The sequence below is a fragment of the Melanostigma gelatinosum genome (assembly GCF_949748355.1).
Source record: "Melanostigma gelatinosum genome assembly, chromosome: 10".
Classification (NCBI taxonomy): domain Eukaryota; kingdom Metazoa; phylum Chordata; class Actinopteri; order Perciformes; family Zoarcidae; genus Melanostigma; species Melanostigma gelatinosum.
In genome coordinates this window covers 1,645,001-1,667,512 of record NC_136643.1, presented here as the reverse complement: position 1 = coordinate 1,667,512, position 22,512 = coordinate 1,645,001, and the positions used below count along the sequence as shown (strand labels likewise).

At 47.6% G+C, this 22,512-nt stretch overlaps 1 protein-coding gene across 2 annotated transcripts in view; it reads right to left on the bottom strand.

Annotated features, from left to right (window-relative positions):
* efnb2a (ephrin-B2a) overlaps nt 1-22,512 on the bottom strand; it is a 34,516-nt gene that overhangs the window by 3,981 nt on the left and 8,023 nt on the right. For both annotated transcript variants that reach the window (XM_079276964.1, XM_079276963.1), the window contains 3 exons: nt 17,414-17,697; nt 3,044-3,136; nt 1,750-1,860 (listed from right to left, as the gene is read on the bottom strand). In XM_079276964.1, coding sequence (XP_079133090.1) covers nt 1,750-1,860; nt 3,044-3,136; nt 17,414-17,697 — 488 coding nt within the window. The remainder of the gene's footprint in view (nt 1-1,749; nt 1,861-3,043; nt 3,137-17,413; nt 17,698-22,512) is intronic.

Sequence of the window (22,512 nt, the reverse complement as noted above, 5' to 3'; positions counted from 1 at the left end):
GGGTGTGTTTAAAACAAACTGCTTTGTATCACATGCCATCCGAGCCCGTCGGTAGGCACTACAGCGCTAGGTGTGGAGCGCTAATCATCCAAATGGGGATAACAACATACACACCCGGCCAATCTTTCCACGAAGGTTGTGCACACAAAGTCATTGTGTCAAGAGAGAGAACCTTTGGCCAACTGCTGCGTGAAGTGGCCATGATACCCATATCCATCAGTTACAGAAATGTGATTCTGGTGCACAATTCTGACACCAGTAGAGTGCAGAGGAACGACTTCTCAGATGCTGCTCGAGGGTCCTAAAAACACTTCAGTTAAGATTCTCACTGACGCCTTTAAAGGAAAGGAAGCCGTGTTTTCGTCTTTCGCTGCCTTTCCCTTTCGTTCTTCACAATCTTTTCATCATGTCACAGTAAAGGCGTCTGGAACAGGCCAGCAGCACAGCGGCTGAGCGTGACGCCTGCCTATAGAGGGCTTTTGTATAAAGGTCACATTCGATCGGTGGCTATTCAAATTCCGCCAGTGAAGACTGCAACCTTGAAACTATCGGGCAAGCAGTCTGATAGGAGATGCAACGGCTGGGGGAGATCCAGGCAAATGGCACTTAAATAAATTGCATCTTGAAAGACATAAAAAGTAACTTCGGTTTCTAACTAACAGCCCCAAAGGGACAAAGGGAAGCAAATACGACAGAAGGATTTGATGTCATCGTTAGGCATCAATTATGAAAGTCAAGCTGGGCTCTGAATCCCAGTGATGGGCATTGTGGTTAACATCCAACACCTATGGGGGGGTTCCTGTGTGTCCCTGTCTGCCGCTGTTCTCCTGAGGACCTGAAGCTGTCTCTGCTGTGGTAGGGGGAGTGGATGCAGGATGGCAGGCAGCCCAACGCAAGCAACCTTCCGCCTCAGACGCTCTGCCCACAGCACTCTGGCGCCCATGTGCTCCTGATAGCTGCCGGGATGGACGGCTGGGGCATAAAAGAGCGGGAGACAGGAACATGGAGAGAGCAAGAGGCTGATGCCTGCAGATAAAAGGTGCCATCATGGATCTAACAGGCAGCCTGGCCAATCTGCATGCTCAACGTTAAGGCAGATTTGGGAGTGAAAACGTAAAGAGTCAGGTGAGGCCGCGCCCTCAATGACCAGGACACGGACGGGAAGGAACGCAGGACTGTTGTTATAGGTCAGCTTGTTTTTGTTCTCGGGCCCTTCCTGTTTCTTGTTATCTAAGCACAGCTCACTGCGGAAATTGCCGGCCTGATATTCTTAAGAGATTTTTAACTGCAATATAATAACCGAGATAAGAGCAGTCTGCACGTAGCCACGGTTGTGATTTGGTGCAGAAACAAGTCTGTACTGAGAGCAGGTCGTTAAAAAGATGGCAGACAGCGATCAGATCCTTTTCCTGAAAATGTCATTTAAGCGGCGGGTTGAGGCTGGAATGTGGCCAGCGTGGAGATACCTTATGAGTCCTTGAGAGGCCGGAGATGCCTATCAGTTTTATGGGAACATTCAATTACTGGCTGATGAATAGCTGATCTTTCTTTCCTTCACTTTCACACGCACACCTCAGTGACTCTTGCAAACACACACACACACACACACACACTCGCATACTTAGCGTTATCTGCTCTTTGCTGACCGAACAATCTCCCGCCCACAAGCCAAACTGTGTCGATAAATCCTCCACGCAATTCCAACTCCACCAATTTCCTGGTATTTAAGCTGCAAGTAGGTGATCTCACCTGGTTTCTCCAGCACGTCGTTGGGGTTGTAGGTCTCCTTGCCATCTGAGTGCTTGGGCGAGTGGGGTACTCTGGTGGGAATGTCTTTGGGTGAGCTAGGGTCAGAGGGATCTGGAAAAATGCGGAGAAGATGCATGAAAATGAATGGGGAATTACTTTTTGGTGTAGGGTATGTCTATGCTGTTGATGCTCATGTAAAGGGACTGGTTCAGATTGTTCTCCGTGTCAATTAGGTTTCTTTGTCCCTGTTGTGCTGAGTTTCGTCTCAGCAACAAACCTACATGTGACTACCAGGAAAACACAAAGAGGGAATTTCCTACGGAAAACTATCAAAGATTCTTGAACCTCTAAATGCTTCAACAGTGCAACCAGCAGCAAAATCATCTTCGGCTACGTTCACATGAAGCAGTGTTTCTGTGCAAACAGCTCTTCATGACCCAGACATGACTGTAGTCCACCATAGAGAGTCGGTGATGGTAGTTTCCTGGTTCTGCAATGGGTCCATGTAGTTCTAAATGCTGCTAAAATGTCTGTCTGGAGTACTTCACTGAGCATCTGCTGTCAGAATCACTAGTACGAGTGACTCTATGCACCTTCAAGCTTCACTGTACCAAACCCACACGAGATAGTACATGTCGTTTAATAAAGTCACTGATTCGTGAGCAAGTCTTAACACTGGAGCCAATTTCCAGCACCTGTTCTTTGCTGTTACTTCCTCCGAGTGCAGCAGCTTCCATTAATTCCCTGACCTTCTCCTCTCAATAGCGCTCAAGCTGGTGTTGACGAGAGGGCCGACCCCAGGAAATGGCTTCTGATATATGAATAATTATCGCTGTAATTAAGAATAGAGTCCGGTGTGTCTGGTGTGATTGCGTGGGGCATTCACACTACATGTGTGCCTCACATGTAGTGTGTAGAATGCCCACTCAGGGACAGTGTGTGTGGGTGTCACACACATGAGACTTATGTGTTTGTGTGCCTCTAAACTAGATCTTTAATGTGTAGAAATCCTTCTAGTTGAAAGGGTGTATGCAGCAGATGCTTCCAGTGCACATGTGCATGCAAGCATAGGCAATAGTGTGCGAGTGTGCTTCCACTAGATTACATCTCCTGCCCCCTCGCAGCCCCAGGTGTCATGGAGACGATGGAGCAGTATGCTGCACAGCCTCCTATGACCTTATTAGGGCATTTTCAGAGTCTCACACAATTCTTCTCAATGTACTCGCGCTGCATTGTGGCTGCCAGCTCACGCCCGCAGGCACTCACCACCGTAATTCAATAATACGATACTCACTTTGTCCCACTTTCATGATTATCTTCATGGACCTGGTCTTGCACAGTCCCCCCTCCTGGTTGTCGATGCCCTCCATGGTGCCGTTAGATGTAGCTACAGCGGGCAGAGAGAGAGGGACAAGGTTAGAATTAGCTGTCGCTGCGAGCACCTGGTACAAAAAAGATGTGTTGGGGAAATTGTGTTGCCATATATGCCTTAAGGCTTAAGCCTATCTCGGAAAAACAGCCAGTTCCCCAAAGCAACAGAGACACTGAGAGCCTTCCTCTGAGCAAGGATATGAGTCATATCCCCTTTAATAAAATCACAATTCACCTGTTCATCACCTCAAACGCTACGCTCCAGAGGGATATTTCACATCCCCAAAGTCAATTAACTTGAGTTGTGACTGTAATACCTCTAACTGTGCTGATGGGCCTCATGAAGGAGGCAGTTAAGGGAGGGGGAAGAGGGGAAAGACTGAGAAGGGAAAGAACGATGACTGCCACGGCAGCGGCCATCTTGGCAAGCCGCAGGAAATTCGGAGGCTTATCGTGCATTAGCACTAACAACACTCCAGAGAGAGGTGGCCAGTTATTAAAGAACACAATTTTGGTATTTTAAAAGCCCTCAAAAGCTCTGATCTAAAAAACCAGACTCGCTACCAGGCTGAAGAAGATGGAGGCCTGCTGACTACATGGATGTCAGGGATGTAAACAGGATGTAAACAGGATGTAAACAGGACGGTGGGAAAGGTTTAAAAAACACTTTTCCAAGAGAAGCAGTGAAATTAAGAGAACAGAGGGAAGTGATGAATCCCCTTCGATGAAAAGTGCTGAAAGGATCTGAAAATAACATTTAAACACAGAAGTGCAGCGCTAAACACTGTGTTTAAGGGACAACAGCAGATGTTAGGAGAGGAATCTGGAGAGGCGGAGCAAGACGTCCCACATGTGACAGGAGCAACAAAACGGGCCCTGTAAGCAGATGTATATCTGGAAAAGCCTGAACTCAGTTTTGCATTACATTCTTCTCATGCAGCACTTTGAATAAGAGCAGTTTTTGAAGAAGGAATATCTGCTTGTGTCAAAAAGATGTGGGCCACGCACACTGACAACATGCAAAGGCTGCCCATCCACAGCTCAATCAGCTGGATGCTTTCAAGCCCATTAGCTGCTACTCCGCCTCTCCACCTCCCTGCTTGTCTGCTTTTATCTGCGCTGCCTCTTGAGGCGGCTGGGCAGTACTGCAGCTGGCGTGGATCATGAGATGGACAGGGAACAGGAAAGAAGGGAGGGAGGGGTATAGAGCTTGTGGTCTATCAGGTCAGTAACACAGAGGCTAACGAGCTGCCAGGGCTTAGCAGCTCGGCTTCCCGCCAGCGCGCAGTGGCCCGCATTCACTACGACCGTGCCCACCACACTGACCACGCCCCCTCCCCTCTGCTCCCCCTCAGCCCCTCCTCATTCTCCTCCTTCGAACAGCACCCCATCCTCCCCAGCTTCCTTCTCTCCAGGGCAGCCACCTTGCAGCCGCTACCCTCTCCCCTAAACCCCATTACCCCATGAACACACTCGGCCCTGCCTCCCCGCCACCACCTCAACATGTTACATTCCTGCTGCACTCGAAGCCTTTCATCCACTGCAGGGGAAGTGAACGGCAGCTGCAGAGGTCTCGATTGAAACATCTTTGAAAACTGAAGCTTTGCATGGTTTGCGTAGCAGCTTTCTCTTTCTCCTCCTCCCAGCTGTCTTTTTTCTCTTCCTTTTCCACCCTCCCGGAATCCCCTTGCTTCAATGAGATGGTGATGGGAGCAGACACAAAGAGCATGTTAACAAGGACTCCCTCCCTCCCCCCCTTCCTCCTGCCCACCCTCCATCTCGCCTCCTCTCTCCCTCTGTCTCCTTCTCCAGCTGACCTATGGCTTCAGTGGAGACCGAAAAGCACATTACAGACAAAGCTTCTTAAAGGCTTGTGCTCCTGTGCCCGTGTGAGTGTGTGTGTGTTCATTTCATAAACCTATTAGCATAACACACATTGATTTTAACAATCCTGCAGGATGTCATTACCCATCTTAACACTGTTGACTCTGTAGTGATTGTCCTGTTGGCAGTATGTGTGTGCAGTGTGTGTGTGCAGTGTGTGTGTGCAGTGTGTGTGTGCAGTGTGTGTGTGCAGTGTGTGTGTGCAGTGTGTGTGTGCAGTGTGTTTGTGCAGTGTGTGTGTGCAGTGTGTTTGTGCAGTGTGTGTGTGCAGTGTGTGTGTGCAGTGTGTGTGTGCAGTGTGTGTGTTTAGTGTGTGTGTGCAGTGTGCGTGTGCAGTGTGTTTGTGCAGTGTCTGTGTGCAGTGTGCGTGTGCAGTGTGTGTGTTTAGTGTGTGTGTGCAGTGTGTGTGTGTGCAGTGTGTTTGTGCAGTGTGTGTGTTTAGTGTGTGTGTGTGCAGTGTGTGTGTGCAGTGTGTGTGCAGTGTGTGTGTGCAGTGTGTTTGAGCAGTGTGTTTGTGCAGTGTGTGTGTTTAGTGTGTGTGTGCAGTGTGTGTGTGTACAGTGTGTGTGTGCAGTGAGTTTGTGCAGTGTGTGTGTGCAGTGTGTGTGTGCAGTGTGTTTGAGCAGTGTGTTTGTGCAGTGTGTGTTTAGTGTGTGTGTTTAGTGTGTGTGTGCAGTGTGTGTGTGTGCAGTGTGTGTGTGCAGTGTGTGTGTGCAGTGTGTTTGTGCAGTGTGTGTGTGCAGTGTGTGTGTGCAGTGTGTGTGTGCAGTGTGTGTGTGCAGTGTGTGTGTGCAGTGTGTTTGTGCAGTGTGTGTGTGCAGTGTGTTTGTGCAGTGTGTGTGTGCAGTGTGTGTGTGCAGTGTGTTTGTGCAGTGTGTGTGTGCAGTGTGTGTGTGCAGTGTGTGTGTGCAGTGTGTGTGTGCAGTGTGTTTGTGCAGTGTGTTTGTGCAGTGTGTGTGTTTAGTGTGTGTGTGCAGTGTGTGTGTGCAGTGTGTTTGAGCAGTGTGTTTGTGCAGTGTGTGTGTTTAGTGTGTGTGTGCAGTGTGTGTGTGTACAGTGTGTTTGTGCAGTGTGTGTGTGCAGTGTGTGTGTGCAGTGTGTGTGTGCAGTGTGTTTGTGCAGTGTGTGTGTGCAGTGTGTGTGTGCAGTGTGTGTGTTTAGTGTGTGTGTTTAGTGTGTGTGTGCAGTGTGTGTGTTTAGTGTGTGTGTGCAGTGTGTGTGTGCAGTGTGTGTGTTTAGTGTGTGTGTGCAGTGTGTGTGTGTACAGTGTGTGTGTACAGTGTGTGTGTGCAGTGTGTGTGTGCAGTGTGTTTGTGCAGTGTGTGTGTGCAGTGTGTGTGTGCAGTGTGTTTGTGCAGTGTGTGTGTGCAGTGTGTGTGTGCAGTGTGTGTGTGCAGTGTGTTTGAGGCCTGAGGTGCGTGGGATGTCGAGGTGCATGCACGCTCAGAAGCACTTGTGCCTGAGAGGTCAGAGTTCACAGGATGTGAAGAGCAGTGGACAGCACAGACGGTGCATTTATTTAGGTCTGCCTGTTTCTTTGTTCTGTCCTCCCTTCTTCTTTCCCTTTGCCCTATTAACACATCAATTCACTCTGAAGCCAAACAAAAAGAAGACTGAATCTCCTCGTCAAGCTTCCAGAAACTGGGCTTCTGTTAACTTGCTTCGCAACATTTCCTTGACGTTGAAAAGTCGTGGAAAAAAAGAGAGAAACAATGAGAGAGAAACAAGAGAGAGAAACAAGAGAGAGAGAAACAAGAGAGAGAAACAAGAGAGCGAGAGAAACAAGAGAGAGAGAAACAAGAGAGAGAAACAAGAGAGCGAGAGAGAAACAAGAGAGAGAGAGAAACAAGAGAGAGAGAGAAACAAGAGAGAGAGAGAAACAAGAGAGAGAAACAAGAGAGAGAGAAACAAGAGAGAGAAACAAGAGAGAGAGAAACAAGAGAGAGAAACAAGAGGGAGAAACAAGAGAGAGAAACAAGACAGAGAAACAAGAGAGAGAAACAAGAGGGAGAAACAAGAGAGAAACAAGAGGGAGAAACAAGAGAGAGAAACAAGAGGGAGAAACAAGAGGGAGAAACAAGAGAGAAACAAGAGAGAAACAAGAGAGAGAAACAAGAGGGAGAAACAAGAGAGAAACAAGAGAGAGAGAAACAAGAGAGAGAAACAAGAGAGAGAAACAAGAGAGAGAGAAACAAGAGAGAGAGAAACAAGAGAGAGAGAAACAAGAGAGAGAGAAACAAGAGGGAGAAACAAGAGAGAGAAACAAGACAGAGAAACAAGAGAGAGAAACAAGAGGGAGAAACAATAGAGAAACATGAGAGAGAGAGAAACAAGAGAGAGAGAGAAACAAGAGAGAGAAACAATAGAGAAACATGAGCGAGAGAGAAACAAGAGAGAGAGAGAAACAATAGAGAGAAACAAGAGAGAGAAACAATTGAGAGAAACAAGAGAGAGAGAGAAACAAGAGAGAGAAACAATAGAGAAACATGAGAGAGAGAGAAACAAGAGAGAGAGAGAAACAAGAGAGAGAGAAACAAGAGAGAGAAACAAGAGAGAGAGAGAAACAAGAGAGAGAAACAAGAGAGAGAGAAACAAGAGAGAGAAACAAGAGAGAGATAAACAAGAGAGAGAAACAAGAGGGAGAAACAAGAGAGAGAAACAAGACAGAGAAACAAGAGAGAGAAACAAGAGGGAGAAACAAGAGAGAAACAAGAGGGAGAAACAAGAGAGAGAAACAAGAGGGAGAAACAAGAGGGAGAAACAAGAGAGAAACAAGAGAGAAACAAGAGAGAGAAACAAGAGGGAGAAACAAGAGAGAAACAAGCGAGAGAGAGAAACATGAGCGAGAGAGAAACAAGAGAGAGAGAGAAACAAGAGAGAGAGAGAAACAAGAGAGAGAAACAAGAGAGAGAGAGAAACATGGGAGAAAAACAAGAGAGAGAAACAAGAGAGAGAAACAAGAGAGAGAGAAACAAGAGAGAGAAACAAGAGGGAGAAACAAGAGGGAGAAACAAGCGAGAAACAAGAGAGAGAAACAAGAGAGAGAAACAAGAGAGAGAGAAACAAGAGAGAGAAACAAGAGAGAGAAACAAGAGAGAGAAAAAAGAGAGAGAAACAAGACAGAGAAACAAGAGGGAGAAACAAGAGGGAGAAACAAGAGAGAGAAACAAGAGGGAGAGACAAGAGGGAGAAACAAGAGAGAGAAACAAGAGCGAGAGAGAAACAAGAGAGAGACAGAAACAAGAGAGAGAGAAACAAGAGAGAGAGAGAAACAAGAGAGAGAGAAACATGACAGAGAGAAACAAGAGAGAGAAACAAGAGGGAGAAACAAGAGAGAGAAACAAGAGGGAGAAACAAGAGAGAGAGACAAGAGAGAGAGAAACAAGAGAGAGAAACAAGAGAGAGAGAGAAACAAGAGAGAGAGAGAAACAAGAGAGAGAAACAAGAGGGAGAAACAAGAGAGAGAAACAAGAGAGAGAAACAAGAGTGAGAGAAACAAGAAGGACAAAGGGCTACATTGGATTCTCCTTCCCCGTTCATCTTGACTGTGAGTTACAGTCTATTTTCTCACTCCATTTGCACTGGCGATGTGGTTAAGATCGGGTTCTAGTGCTGAGCAAGATTGGTCCCACACACACACACACACTCACACACACCTACACACACACACACACACGCCTTCAACCACACACAGGTCACATGTCGTCTCAAACCAACAAAACAACACACACTCCACCTTGCGTCATAAACACACCATAAGTCACGCAGCCGCCCTCCCCTCAGCCTCATTTACCCTCCTTAACCTCTTCTTCCCCTGTTCATCAAATCAAGAGAGTGGAGAATCACCTTGTGCTCAATGAGACGGTCCATAGCGAGCTGCACTCCAGATAAAGACTGAAGGGTTTCTCCTGATGCAGCTATCAGATCAGATCCAACAGATCACTGTGCTCGCATTTACAGCTAGTTTCAGAGTGGCATGGTGTTTAACCTAACATGGCATCTAAAGAGCGGTGCTCGTGGTTCATAGCATTTGTATAATTTTGATTGTCTGTAAAGATATGTTTCAGTTTCATTTGGACACATATCATGTACAGAGATAGTTTAAATGTCTGTAGTGCAGCATCAAGAGCCTGTAAAGCTTAAAAAACAACACTTTGAAAGCGGCCTCACCAACGTTGCCAGATTCTGTGGGTTTAATTGATACACGATGCCCTGCTGCAAAACAGACAATGCTTAGCCGCGCATAATGAAACAGAGCAAAGGCAGCGGGAGCCTGAAGAGGCATCTCAGAGGATAGGAAGGGAGAGAGAGGGCATTGCACACAGCCATAACATGAGAGGATGGACGGACACAGTGCGGAGGTGTCCCAGAAAGAGAGAAGCGAGACAAAGGCAGCTATGATCTCAATAACCAGCATAAATTGCCATCCGTCGGGTTGCGTGGAGCGTGAAGCCCTCATCACGGCGCTGGGGTTACAGGCTGACCCGTCATCACCGTGTTCCCTAATCACCCATCACAAGAGGCCCTGTGACCCTCAGAAACAAGGCCAGGGCAAAGCTGGCTCACCCCAGATCTACTCACAGCTGTGTAATAATCACCACTAGCCTCTCAACACACACGTTTAAATAAATGATTCTGATCCGCTTAAGTTTAGGTTAACACGCACTTATTACAGCAGCAATAAGTGGATTCATTGCAATTTGGGATGAAAGTAAACACAGTTCAACAGAGTTGTGGAAGAAAATCTAGGTTTTTAGCTACGCAGACACAAAGCAGCACCGACTGCTGAACAAACCTGTCCTCCATCATCATAATGTGATCATCATAACATCACCACCAATCCGATGGACCTGGATGTATTGGGGTGAACAAAGAACCGATAGTTTCAATCAGACAAAACCCTGAAAGTGCATTTTGAATTCATCAAATTGAACGAGGAGGACGTTCCCCTCAGAGCTCACGTTAGATCCAGACGACACTCCGAGGAGCGAGGAGGTGACGGGACCATGTTCTGTTGAGACTGAGGCCAAGGTTGAGTCAGTCTTCATGAAATCTCCCTCTGCACGTCTGCCCCGACGTACAGTTCTTCTTCTGCCCTCTTTAGCTCATCATCCCTCTCGTTCTACCCCTTCTCCCTTTTGCTCTATTTCTCTTCTCTCTCCATCTCTCTCCCTCTCTCTCTCTCTAGCTCATGTAATCATCCAGCTCACTACGTTCTCGGCTGCAGGCCATGCTGCCGCAAACGATCACATCAAACTCATCTTCTCTCAGCAGAAAGAAGGCACGCAGAAGTTCACTCACACACAAAATACACAAACGCGCCCACGCGTAGCCGCAGAGACGGAGATCTGCGGATACACAGCGGCCCTTTTCTACGCATGCAAGCAAACACACAGATTACAAATTCACGATCACGCTCACACACAAGAGCAGACCGTGTAATGCGTGCATCCTTGTTTTTCATTGGCCGCCTGTCTTCACTGCAGCACAGTACAGGAAGAGACAGTCAATGCTGAGGCCTGATTTCACCGTCGCTTCAATGGGCGGTTTTGAAGTTGGGGAGGGGGGGTGGGGGGGTCGAGCATACCCATCCAATCACACAATACACAACACAAGGCCACACTCATCCAATGGGTGGAGGCTGCGTAGCGTTGATGTGGGGGGCCTTGGCAATTGTGAGAAGAAATGGAGGATTAAACGCTGGTTAATTAATTACGTATCGAGTGCTCACTCCAAAAGACTAATGAAATCCTCGCCGTGAACTTTCTGAGGCGCTGTCACACTCCGATGGATCTTGGACAGCGCTGCTGGGCCGGGGACACACACACACACACACACACAGGCGTAAACAAGATGGAGATGCTTCCACGTAGAAGTCAGACCAAGTATAAGTATATATGTATCAGTTCCCAGAGCTCATTCACCAACACACAGACAGAGTTACACCCACAGGCTCACTGCAGCACTGCAAGCTAGAAACAACCGAGAGTCTGAGTCCACCTTCTCTCACTCTGTCTTTTTTCTGTGCGTGTGTTTCGTTTGTGCTTCACTTCTAGTGTTTACACATGCAAGCGTCCGATTCAACAAAATAGCAAGAGTACACAACATAGCGCTGCGATGCGACTGCAGTGGGCTGTTAAAGCTGCAGCAGTGGGCCAGAGCGAGCCAAGGAGAGGCAATTAAAAGCAAAACATGACACACTCCAATGGAGGAGCAGCTCCCTCTCTCCCTCTTTAGGCTGCACATTAGAATTTTGGGTAGCTGTGAAGGGAGGCAGAATGGCGGTGGGTGGGGGGGGGATGTTGGTGGAAAGGGAATTTGTAAGAACTGCAAAATTGGATTTTCCAACTCGCCGTCTTAAAGTTGTGAATTGAAATTTCCCACTGCTCTTTCTGTTCAATCTTGTCGACTCTGCAAGCTGATGAAGAGGAGGGTTTTAACATGAGGTGGTGAGAAATTGAATATTCCTGTCTGCTAGAAAACCACAGAGAGGAATAGGTAATCCAGATGTGTCGATAGAGTGAAGAGGACTGCTGTTGTCACAGGGCGTCTGGTACAGCTGTGTGCACAGAGAAGATGCTTCAAGCTGCAGCCCCAGCTTCCTGAGGGACTGTGTGTGTGTGTGTGTGTGCGTGTGTGTGTGTGTGTTTGCCCTCACATCAGCCTGTCTCTCCAAACCACATGTACCCCTACATGTCCTGCATCAACCTGAACTCATCCCCGTCTTCTGATTCTGATCCACCACAGTGTGCTCACATTCAGCACCAGGAGAACCATGCAGGGTAAGTAAACACCAGCATCAGCTCGTCAATTATTAACTGCGCCGTTTGTGTGGAGGGAGACGAGGGGAGGGCGATCGCGTCTGCGCCTCTGCAGTCAGAAGCCTTTGTAGTCTTTGAGCACACACACACACACACACACACACACCACATCTGATGGTTTGATCGGCTCCTGTGGGTTTGCATGCTCATGCACGCCCTGCGCAGGTGTGTTTATGTGTGGAGCCGCCCACCAGTCGTGTAGCTCCAGATACTTTACTTTCCAGCGAAACGTCTCGTCATTTGGCCTCTGAGCCAGTGTTCAGCCATTCACCTGCTATATTTGCTCAACCTGTCTCACCTGCAAGACCACAAACGCAGCTGTTAGACTGTAACACAGCGAGACATGCCCCGCCGTGTAAATATCCTGCAGCTATGACACATTAGTGACAGAGCAGCTACTGTTGCACGTTTGGTTTTAAACTAACTTAAGCAGAACTGATTGGGCTTAATGTCTCGGAGAACCTGTTATTCTGAAACAGCTGCTTGACAGATCTCTCTGCGGGACTTCCAGGTACCGTGGAGCTCAGAAAAACATTTAAATTCACAGGAGTTGGCTGCTTCAGGCGGTTTAATGGAGGATTCATACAGTTCAGTCCAATTAGTTTTTACCTTACACATTTGCTTTGCAAAATTCAGTTTGGATAAGAAGCAATGTGTTCCTCCTCTCTTCACTCTCCTTTCTTCCTCTTCCTTCTAATCAGTCAGGAACATGGCCTTCCCCTACTGTGACAGCTCACAGATGGCTGTGGCAGAGCCTCACAGATGGTCCTATCTGCGGCACACCCCCTATCAGCGCCACACAGATGGTTCAGTCCACCTCCCATGTTTCAAACCAGGGGGCCGTCGCTAAGCCCCATCAGAACTTCCTCCCAGGACGACGTTAGTGCATCACAGGCAATCAGCAAAACGGAGCGGCCACATCTGTACCATGAGACTGATTATATATATATATATATATATATATATACATATATATATATATATATATGTATATATCCAGTCGTATTGTGGTATTTGCTTATCTTTGATCATATATATATATGATCAAAGATAAGCAAATACCACAATACGACTGGAATACACGACTGATTCCTTTGAGTGGACTTTTAGCATAACTTCAAATGGACCTTCAATATTTACTTCATGTTTTGAAGAAGAAAAGTAGCATAATCCTCAGACCAAGTACAAGTGCTTACATTTAAGCTCTTGCCGATGTTGAGTACGAATACAATAACCCGTTCTGAGTGTACCGAACAACGTGGTGCGTTTGCTGTCATTTTAACATTGCAGAAGGGATTGGGCATTGAGTTTAAACTTTAACCGGCGCCTCTTATTCAGCCGTTACGGCACTTGTTCGGCGGTGCAGGACACACACCGACCAATGCATTGCAAACACGCATCACGTGATGCAGCTCAGCCAATCAAATGTGAGTATTCTGACAAGTTTCGTGACTCGAGCGAGGTTTACACACACGTGACACACGGGGGAGAGATGAGGAAATAGAAAGAAGAGCAGGAGAATTGCGCTGATCAGAGAACTTATCTCACATGACGTTCTCCAAAAAGAGAAACGTGTTCAGAGAGAATATCATTTATAAGCAAGAATGAACTGAATATTACATGTTAATTATTCCCACAGGCAGTTAAATCCTCTACCCCTGTTAAGAGCTTTTCCCTGCAGGTGGCTGTTCCTCTGGTGCAGAGGCTGCCTGTGACCACCAGGACTGTGAGGAGGTGGTCTCAGGAGGCTATCGACGCCCTGCAGGACTGCTTTGAGTCTACGGATTGGGGTGTGCTTTGTGGACCACACGGGGAGGACCTCAACAGCATGACTGACTGTATCACTGAATACATTAAATTCTGCGAACAGACCGCCATTCCTTCCCGGACTGTACGCTGCTTTCCCAACAATAAACCTTGGATTACCAGTGACCTGAAAGTTCTTCTTAACAAGAAGAAGGCAGCTTTCAGGTCTGGGGACAGGGAGGAGCTCAGGACAGTCCAGCGTGACCTGAGGGTGAAGCTCAGCGAGTGCAAGGACACCTACAGGAGGAAGCTGGAGGCCAAACTCCAGCAGAACAACGTGAAGGAGGTGTGGTCAGGGATGAAGCAGATAACCGGCTTCAAGGTTGGAGGCAGACAACCAGGGGGCTCCCTGGAGAGGCCAACGAGCTAAACTGTCACTTCAATAGGTTTAGCTCACAGCCCTCATCTGTCTCCTCCACACACCACACCTCCCAAACACCTCCCCCTCTGTCCCCCCTCGTGAGCTGCATGGACTCAGAGCCCTCCACTTCTAAGGGCTCTGCCACCACCGAGACTATGACCCCCCCTCCCTCCCCTCTCTGTTACGACTGGCCAGGTGAGAAGACAGCTGGAGAGACTCCACCAAGGCAAGGCTGCTGGACCTGATGGCATCAGCCCCAGGGTCCTGAAGACCTGCGCCATCCAGCTGTCTAATGTCCTTCAACACCTCTTCAACCTGAGCCTGAAGCAGGAGGAAGTCCCGGTGCTGTGGAAGACGTCATGCCTGGTTCCTGTACCGAAGAAGATGACACCATCTGGCCTCAATGACTACCGACCAGTTGCCCTCACATCCCATGTGATGAAGGTGCTGGAGAGGCTGGCCTTGGCTCGCCTCCGGCCGCAGGTGAAATCCTCACTGGACCCTCTGCAGTTTGCGTACCAGCCTCATGTGGGGGTGGACGACGCCATCATCTACCTGCTGCAACGAGCTCAGTCGCACCTGGATAAACCGGTGGCTCTGTGAGAATCACTTCCTTTGATTTCTCCAGTGCATTCAACAGCATCCAACCAGTGCTGCTGAGTGAGAAGCTGCTGCTGAGTGAGAAGCTGAGGCTGGTGGGGGTGAACGCGTCCACCGTCTCCTGGATCACTGACTACCTCACAGGCAGACCACAGTTTGTCCGACTGGGCCGTGTGCTTCCTGATATGGTGGACGCGTTCACCCCCACCACCCTCAGCTTCTCACTCAGCAGCAGCTTCTCACTCAGCAGCACTGGTGAGTGAGCACTCAGTGATACTGGAGCCCCACAGGGAACTGTTCTGTCTCCCTTCCTGTTCACCTTGTGCACCACTGACTTCCAGTACAACTCTGGGTCATGCATCTGCAGAAGTTCTCTGATGACTCTGCAGTGGTCGGGTGTGTAAGGGACGGACGGGAGGAGTACAGGGCAGTAGTGGAGGACTTTGTGGAGTGGGCCGGTAGAAATCACCTGCGTCTGAACGTGACCAAGACCAGAGAGATGGTGGTCGACTTCAGGAGGAAGACAACGTCTCCACAACCGCTGAGAGTTCTGGGAGAGGATGTGGACATGGTGGAGGAGTACAAGTACCTGGTGTCTCCATCGACAGCAGACTGAACTGGAAGAACAACATCAACGCTGTGTACAAGAAGGGGAGGAGTCAACTCTTTTTCTTGAGGAAACTTCGATCCTTCAACGTGTGCAGCAGGATGTTGGAGATGTTCTACAGTCTGTTGTGGTCAGTGCACTGTACTCCTGTAGTCTGCTGGGGGAGCAGCATTGGAGCCGGAGACACCAACAGACTGAACAAACGAGTTAAGAAGGCCGGCTCCATCATCGGCTGCAAACAAGACAATCTGGAAGAGGTGGTGGAGAGGAGGACACTGAAGAAACTATTATCCATACTGGATAACCAGGACCACCCTCTGCACCACCTCCTGCAGGGACAGAGGAGCACTTTCTGTAACAGACTGATGCAGCTCCGCTGTCACAAGGACAGATTCAGAAAAACATTCCTGCCCTCTGCAATAAGACTTTATAATAAAACAGCTCGGGCCTGATCATCGTCCTTCACATGAACAACGCTACACGCTGTTGCTTGTTGTTGGTGATCCTGGCTCTGCTGTCCAGGTTGTTTAGTTTACTTTAGTTTACTAGTTGCTAATTTTATTTAATTAATACCACTATATTCATGGTATATACTGTGCATTTCTATTTTCTATTCTATTCTAGCTTATTTTTTATTAATCTATTCCTTCAATTCAATATCTGCTCTGGTATTTTATTGTACTGTAGATATTGTGCATTCCATAAGTTATATTTTACTCTGTAAATTGCTGCTGCTACAAACGAATTTCCCCCTGTGGATAAATAAAGTTGACATCTATCTCTCTCTATCGATCTATCATGATTTTCAGACCCCCGCCCTCTGTGCACTATCAATGGATAAATCCAAAAAAAGCAAAGTCACGGAGGAAAATAGAGAGTTTGACGTCTTCATTTGCTTTCACTGCCAACGATGCTGGTTGACTGTGTGCTTCCACAACAAACACACAGCATGTGCTGAACAGTGTCACGCTGGAGATGAGCGACAAAGAGCGATTCCTCAGCTGCTGCAGAAAACTCTCCTCTTCATAAGAGCTTGATATTGTTATATCAGGTAAAATTACAAAAAAATGTCAAGAATTGTCTTTATTCTTGTTCTATATTTTCATAAATACAACAAACTATAGTTTTTGTATACATAATGTAACTATATAACACTTTATAAGCTGTGATATCAAATAGCTTTTGCGGCTCCAGACACATTTTATTTGGTGGAAAATAGAACAAAATGGCTCTTTGGACAGTAAAGGTTGCCGACCCCTGAGTTAAACGGTTAAAAGAAATGATCAAAATAAAAAGTAACTCAAATAGAGCAGAACCCAGAGCAGTGGCTTGTCACATACAGGGGAATATCTGGTCCACCTTGAAGGTTAATCCACCTTAAGTGCGCCTGAGCTGTTGCTAACGTCGATGATGATGTTTTACTTGATGCATCATGGCTGACGTAGCTCGGGTGTCTTCACAGGTCTTGAGGCGTTGTTGCATTTATTCACCAATAACTAAAGTGCACACACTGCACTGCTAGGTCAGCTGACTTCATGCTCATCATCACGCACGCTCTCTCTCTCTCTCTCTCTCTCTCTCTCTCTTTCTCGACCGGACACTTTGTAACGTTACGCCGGTCTTGCAATGCACTGGTGGAAACCCGAGAGAGCACACGGGCAGATAGAGCGCCTCACAGCGATGCTGATGGATGCGGTGAGGACTGAATCACTGCATCTGTCCACCACGAGTGAAGCGGGGACTGTAACAATAAACAGTTTGTGCTGAGCAGCTCCACTGACAACAGGTTCATCAGAGTAGATTCATGAGTCTGAGTATATGAGCACAGTTTCAGACCCGAGAGCTGCATCGTTGAATCCTTAGCGTTAATCTGTGATGTTCCATCATTCTGCCAATGACGTGTTGTCAGTGCAGCCCCTACATATCTCAACATGTCCATCAACAACATGGAAGGAAGGCGTATGAACTTGCATTGAGGTGGAGAAAGGAAGAAATAATTGTAATTGGCCGATTCAACATTGTGAGTCAAATGCCAGCAAATCAATTCACCACCTCAGTTTGACCAGTGATTGACTAGAATGAGAGAAATATACGACCGCACAAGAATCAGGTACGTCACCAACAGCTGCTCTCAAAGCGTGCTGAAGTGATGAGAGGCTGTGTGCCCTCACATAATGCACTACTTGATGATCCCTGAGGGGGGCGGGTACTTACAGATGATGTAGTAGTCTTTCCCCCTGAAGAACTCCAGGCCCCACAGATTGGGGCTGAACTCCTGAAACTTCAGGGTGAACTTAACGTCCTGGTCTGGCTTGACGCAGTTGAGCAGCGGCGTGTCGGCCTTGGTGATGGTGCAGCTCTCCAGCTGCTCCCTGGGCACCATGTATACCTTGTAATACTCCACGGCATCGCTCATCCCGCCGTCCACGCGGGGGCACACAATGTCCAACTTATCCCCGATCTGGGGGAACAACACCACGCCCTGGCCTGGCACAAATCTGAAAGGAGAGGCAGGGAGGTGGGGAACAGAAGATATTAGTTATCTGCAGAAAGAACGGATGGTACGTCATTCATTATGCATTGGAGTGTTTGCCATTGAGCCTCTCCATATCTTTCAAAAGAGACAAGTCGGCTCAATTATTGATGCGGTAATTACTGATTGAGTCCATTCATTTTAGATGATGAAGGACAATCGAATGCGTGATGTGTGTACATGTGTGTGCATGTGGTGCAAAGTGACCCCTATCTGCAGATGAACACAGCTTCTCCTCAGCGTTGTGGCAGTGAGAAGAATAATGAACCAGATAGATGAGGAGGAGACGACGCGCTTGCCTGGTGCCAGAGAAATGGCAGAACAGCGTTGGCATACAAAACAGGAAATTAAAAAACAATAAAAGCCCAGCTTGTTGAGGCAAAATCACAACAGAGCTGCGTCAGTAACGCGCACACAGAGCGCCTGGAGGGGTTCATCTGGGAGTGCAGCTGAATTCCCCTAAATTCTTCCCAAAAGCAAAATAATGTTGCCATTTAGTCTCTGAGTACTGAGAGCCCTGCAGCAGTCCTGTGATTGCACACGTTCTCTCTCTCTTTCTCTCACACACACACACACACACGCACGCACGCACGCACACACACGCATGCACACACACACACACGCACACACACACACACACGCACACACACACACACACGCACACACACACACACGCACACACACACAGTTGAGCTTGAGTTGGAGGTGAAACCTTGTATTTATCCGCTAAACTAATTTGCCCCGCGCTTGGATACAATTTGGAATGTTAACCGTGGATCCCTGGAGGCATTTAATGGCAAACTGAGAATATGGTGCAAGTAAAGAGACGGGAATGTGATGCAAACACTGACGACTGAACATGAGGGGAACGTCTCGAGGGACCTTTTAGGCTGAACATGTAGATGATTGTGTACTTGTGGTTCTGTGCATGTTTCTGCTGACTGAGGGTATTTGGTTCTTGACCCCTGTGGTCTAGTGCTGGAACAATAGGTGAATTAAGCTATTAGTTGATGAACAGAAAATTAGATGGGATCTATTTTGATAATCCACTAATTGTTTAAAATCATTGTTCAAGCCCAAATACCGAACATTAGTTTCTCCTCTTTGTGTTTCACAGTGAACTCTTTGGTTTCAGACAGTTGGTCAGTTAAAACAAAACATTTGATGACGTCGCCTTGGACTTATTAGGAAATTATGAAATGAATCAATAGCTGCAGCACTGTTTTGAATGTACGTTTGATAATTATTTTAGGAATTCATTCAGTCGGACAAACAGTTCAAATGAAATGACAAAAAGGCAGAAAATCCTCAGATTTGAGAAGCCTGAAGCAGCAGATGTTTGATACTTCCTGATACTGTCCACAACCTCGTGATTAATACGTTATCAGAACGATCTTCTGACAACGGCTCAATCCTTTCGGCACTAGTTGGTTTCTTTCCCTCCTCTCCTGTTCTTCTGTCTCGCTCACAAACCTTCATCCACCCAAACATGTATGTAAAACGCATATATACTGTAAATACATGATGTCTGTGGGCGGGCCCGCCATCTCCACCTGACCTTTGACTTCTGTTCTTGGAGGAAAGCACAGGAGAGCCTCAGATCGCTGCTCTCAGTGAGGCCCGAGCACCAGAGCACACGGCGCTTACTCTCTTCTTCCCCGACTACAAAGACGGCCACCGCAGGGCGGCAGGGGACCGCACACAGGGGACGGTGGACGCACAGTCCATTCATAAGCAACAAAGAGCACGAAATGAATAGCAGGGGGGAATTCAAGGCATATCAGTTTTATATACATATAAACATGCTGCTTCCTCTCTGTCTCTCAAACACACGGACACAGACACATGCATGATTTCTCCTTCCTCCTCCGACAGCATGCATCATCGTCTTCCCTTCCGGCATGAGCTTGGGCATTCGGATGCACACGTGCACACGCTCACACGCTCACACGTGCACACGCTCACACATGCACGAGTGAATATCTTTTCTGCCCCCTGGGGACACACTCAGCAGTGGTACAGTGTGCCCAGTGACGGACACAGGGAGAGAGAGAGGGAGAGAGAGAGAGCGAGAGGAAGGGTACGCATGTCTGTGCATCGCAGCGCCATCTGGCATCATCTTATCATCTCTGAGTGTGTCTGGAGGGGGGAGCACAGAGAGAGAGAGAGAGAGAGAGAGAGAGAGAGAGAGAGAGAGAGAGAGAGAGAGAGAGAGAGAATGGAGGAAAGGTCCTGAAGTGAGTGGGGGGGGGGGGCTTCTACACAAATACTGGTGCTGTATGTGTGTGCATTGACCTTGTGTGTGGTTGCATTCAGTCATGCATGCAAGCGGGCGTGTGTGTTTGTACAGGGATGGAAGCATGCATGCGTGTGCTTATTTTATCCTTCGGTGTATGCGCACGAGTGAGTGCGTGTGTGTGTGTGTGTGTGTGTGTGTGTGTGTGTGTGTGTGTGTGTGTGTGTGTGAGTGCGTGTGTGTGTGTGTGTGTGTGTGTGTGTGTGTGTGTGTGTGTGTGTGTGTGTGTGTGTGTGTGTGTGTGTGTGGCTCAGCTTGTGATGGCCTTTATTTAACTACAGAGATTAATCTAGAAGTGCTTCAGTCAGGGGCGTAAATATAGACGGCCTGGGGCCCATGGGGCGGGGGGCCCATAGAGTGAACACTGAGTGTCCCATACTACCATACTATTCAGTACACTAGAACATATTTAGAATGTCCCAGTACATCACATACATCACATTCTGCAGTTTGCTCACCCACAGTCCTCTGAGCGAGAGTGAGGCTGCATTCAAAACCGTCGACGACTGATGAACGCAGTTTGCAGTATGTATGTATTCAACATGGATTCATTCTGCAGGATGCTTGGCCTGGTCAGGCTCTTAATGCACTGGACAAAAAAAGACTCATTCCACTATTGCAATATCATCAAAAAATACAACTTGTTGAGCTTTGAATTTATTTCTTTAGTGTGTGACCAATACGCACGGTTTAGCTCCCCCACCCCTGAAACAAGTTATTCCAACAGCTCATGGTGAAATGAGACATGACGAGACATCAGAGACTACGTATAATATATATATATATATATATATATATTATATATAATATCCTGTTCAGCTACAGCAACACGTCAGTGGAATGAATCCCCAACAAATGTATTTGTTTTAGTCACTTTTAGAACGGATGTTAAAAAGGGTCATGTGCTCTCAGTCAGCTCATGTCATGATGGACATTTGTGTGTTTCACCATCCAGCCAGCAGCAGGGACAGAAGGCCTCGTGAGGCTGGTCTGTGGTTCAGATTCATACCAAGCTCATGCATACCACAAATAAAAACTCACGTCAACATGAAATCTGGACCGGTTGCTTTAAATGCCCTCGAAAAAAAGAGTTTTCGAAAATAATTTGTTGAGGTAAAATAATCAGTGTTATTGTTTATTCTAAATAAACGATATATAAATACTATCAACAACTTTTATATTAAATACACCTGGCAACCATTCATATCCTGTTTGTTTTCCTACACTCTGACTTCTGACTTTTAGAAGCACTTATGGGCGGAGCTACAGTAAAACACTCATAACACACACACACACACTCGCACACACACACACACACACACACTCACACACACACACACACACACACTCACACACACACACACACACACACACACACACACACTCACTCACACACACACTCACACACACACACTCTCACACACACACACACACACTCGCACACACGCACACTCTCACACACACACACACACTCACACACACACACACCTACACACTGACACACACACACTCGCACACACACACACACTCTCACACACACACACTCACACACACACACTCTCACACACACACACACACACACACACACACTCACACACACACACACACACTCACATGCAAGAGCTAAAGAAAATGTGCCCGTCTCTCTCTGTCCCTGTTCCTCTCACATACAAACACACTGAATATGAGATATGCTGTCAAAGGCTGCATCCTGTTCTTTCACTGCCTTTATAATTCAATATGGAGATCTGCCTCGGCCAGGGGCAACGAAGAACACGACCAACACACACCGTCCTCTCTATTAGCTGATTCGCAGCACAGTGCAGGACAATGAAAGCATTCAATAAATGCTGACAAAGAAGAGTAAAACTGTTTGGATGTGTGTTTAGAGATAAGCTGCCAAGAGGCTGATTGAGGGCAAACATGAGCTGGTGTGACTCTGGATCGAGTCCTCAGAGAAACACAAAGGGAGGGGACCGAGAGGGGAGACGGGGACGGGGACAGTGTCTCGTTGGACACTCGTTCATCAGTCCTACGCCTCCCTCCTGTGCTGCTAACCCCCCCAACGCGCGTGTTCTTTGCGATGGGCGAGTGTGTGTGTGTGTGTGTGTCTGACACCAGACACCTGGACCAATGGCAGCCAACCTGGACCAATGGCAGCCATTAGAACCAGACAGCAGGTACACAAGGTCCCGCAGACAGGCTGAGGAGCCTGATGCAGCTACCAAGGATTTTTACAGTCGACTTGTAATTTCATTGACGCATTAAAAAGCATCGTCCCAGTGACGGACACAGAGCGAGGCATACAGCTCAGTACCCACAGCCCACAATCCATCCACACCGGGGCTGACCCACAGAATATAATGGACATCGTTATGAGCTGCCGTCCAGTGTTTCGGTCATGACATGCATCTTCCATCCTTCCCCACTCGATCAGTGCACTCTCACAGAACTTACAATCACAGGGAGGGAGGGAGAAGGAAG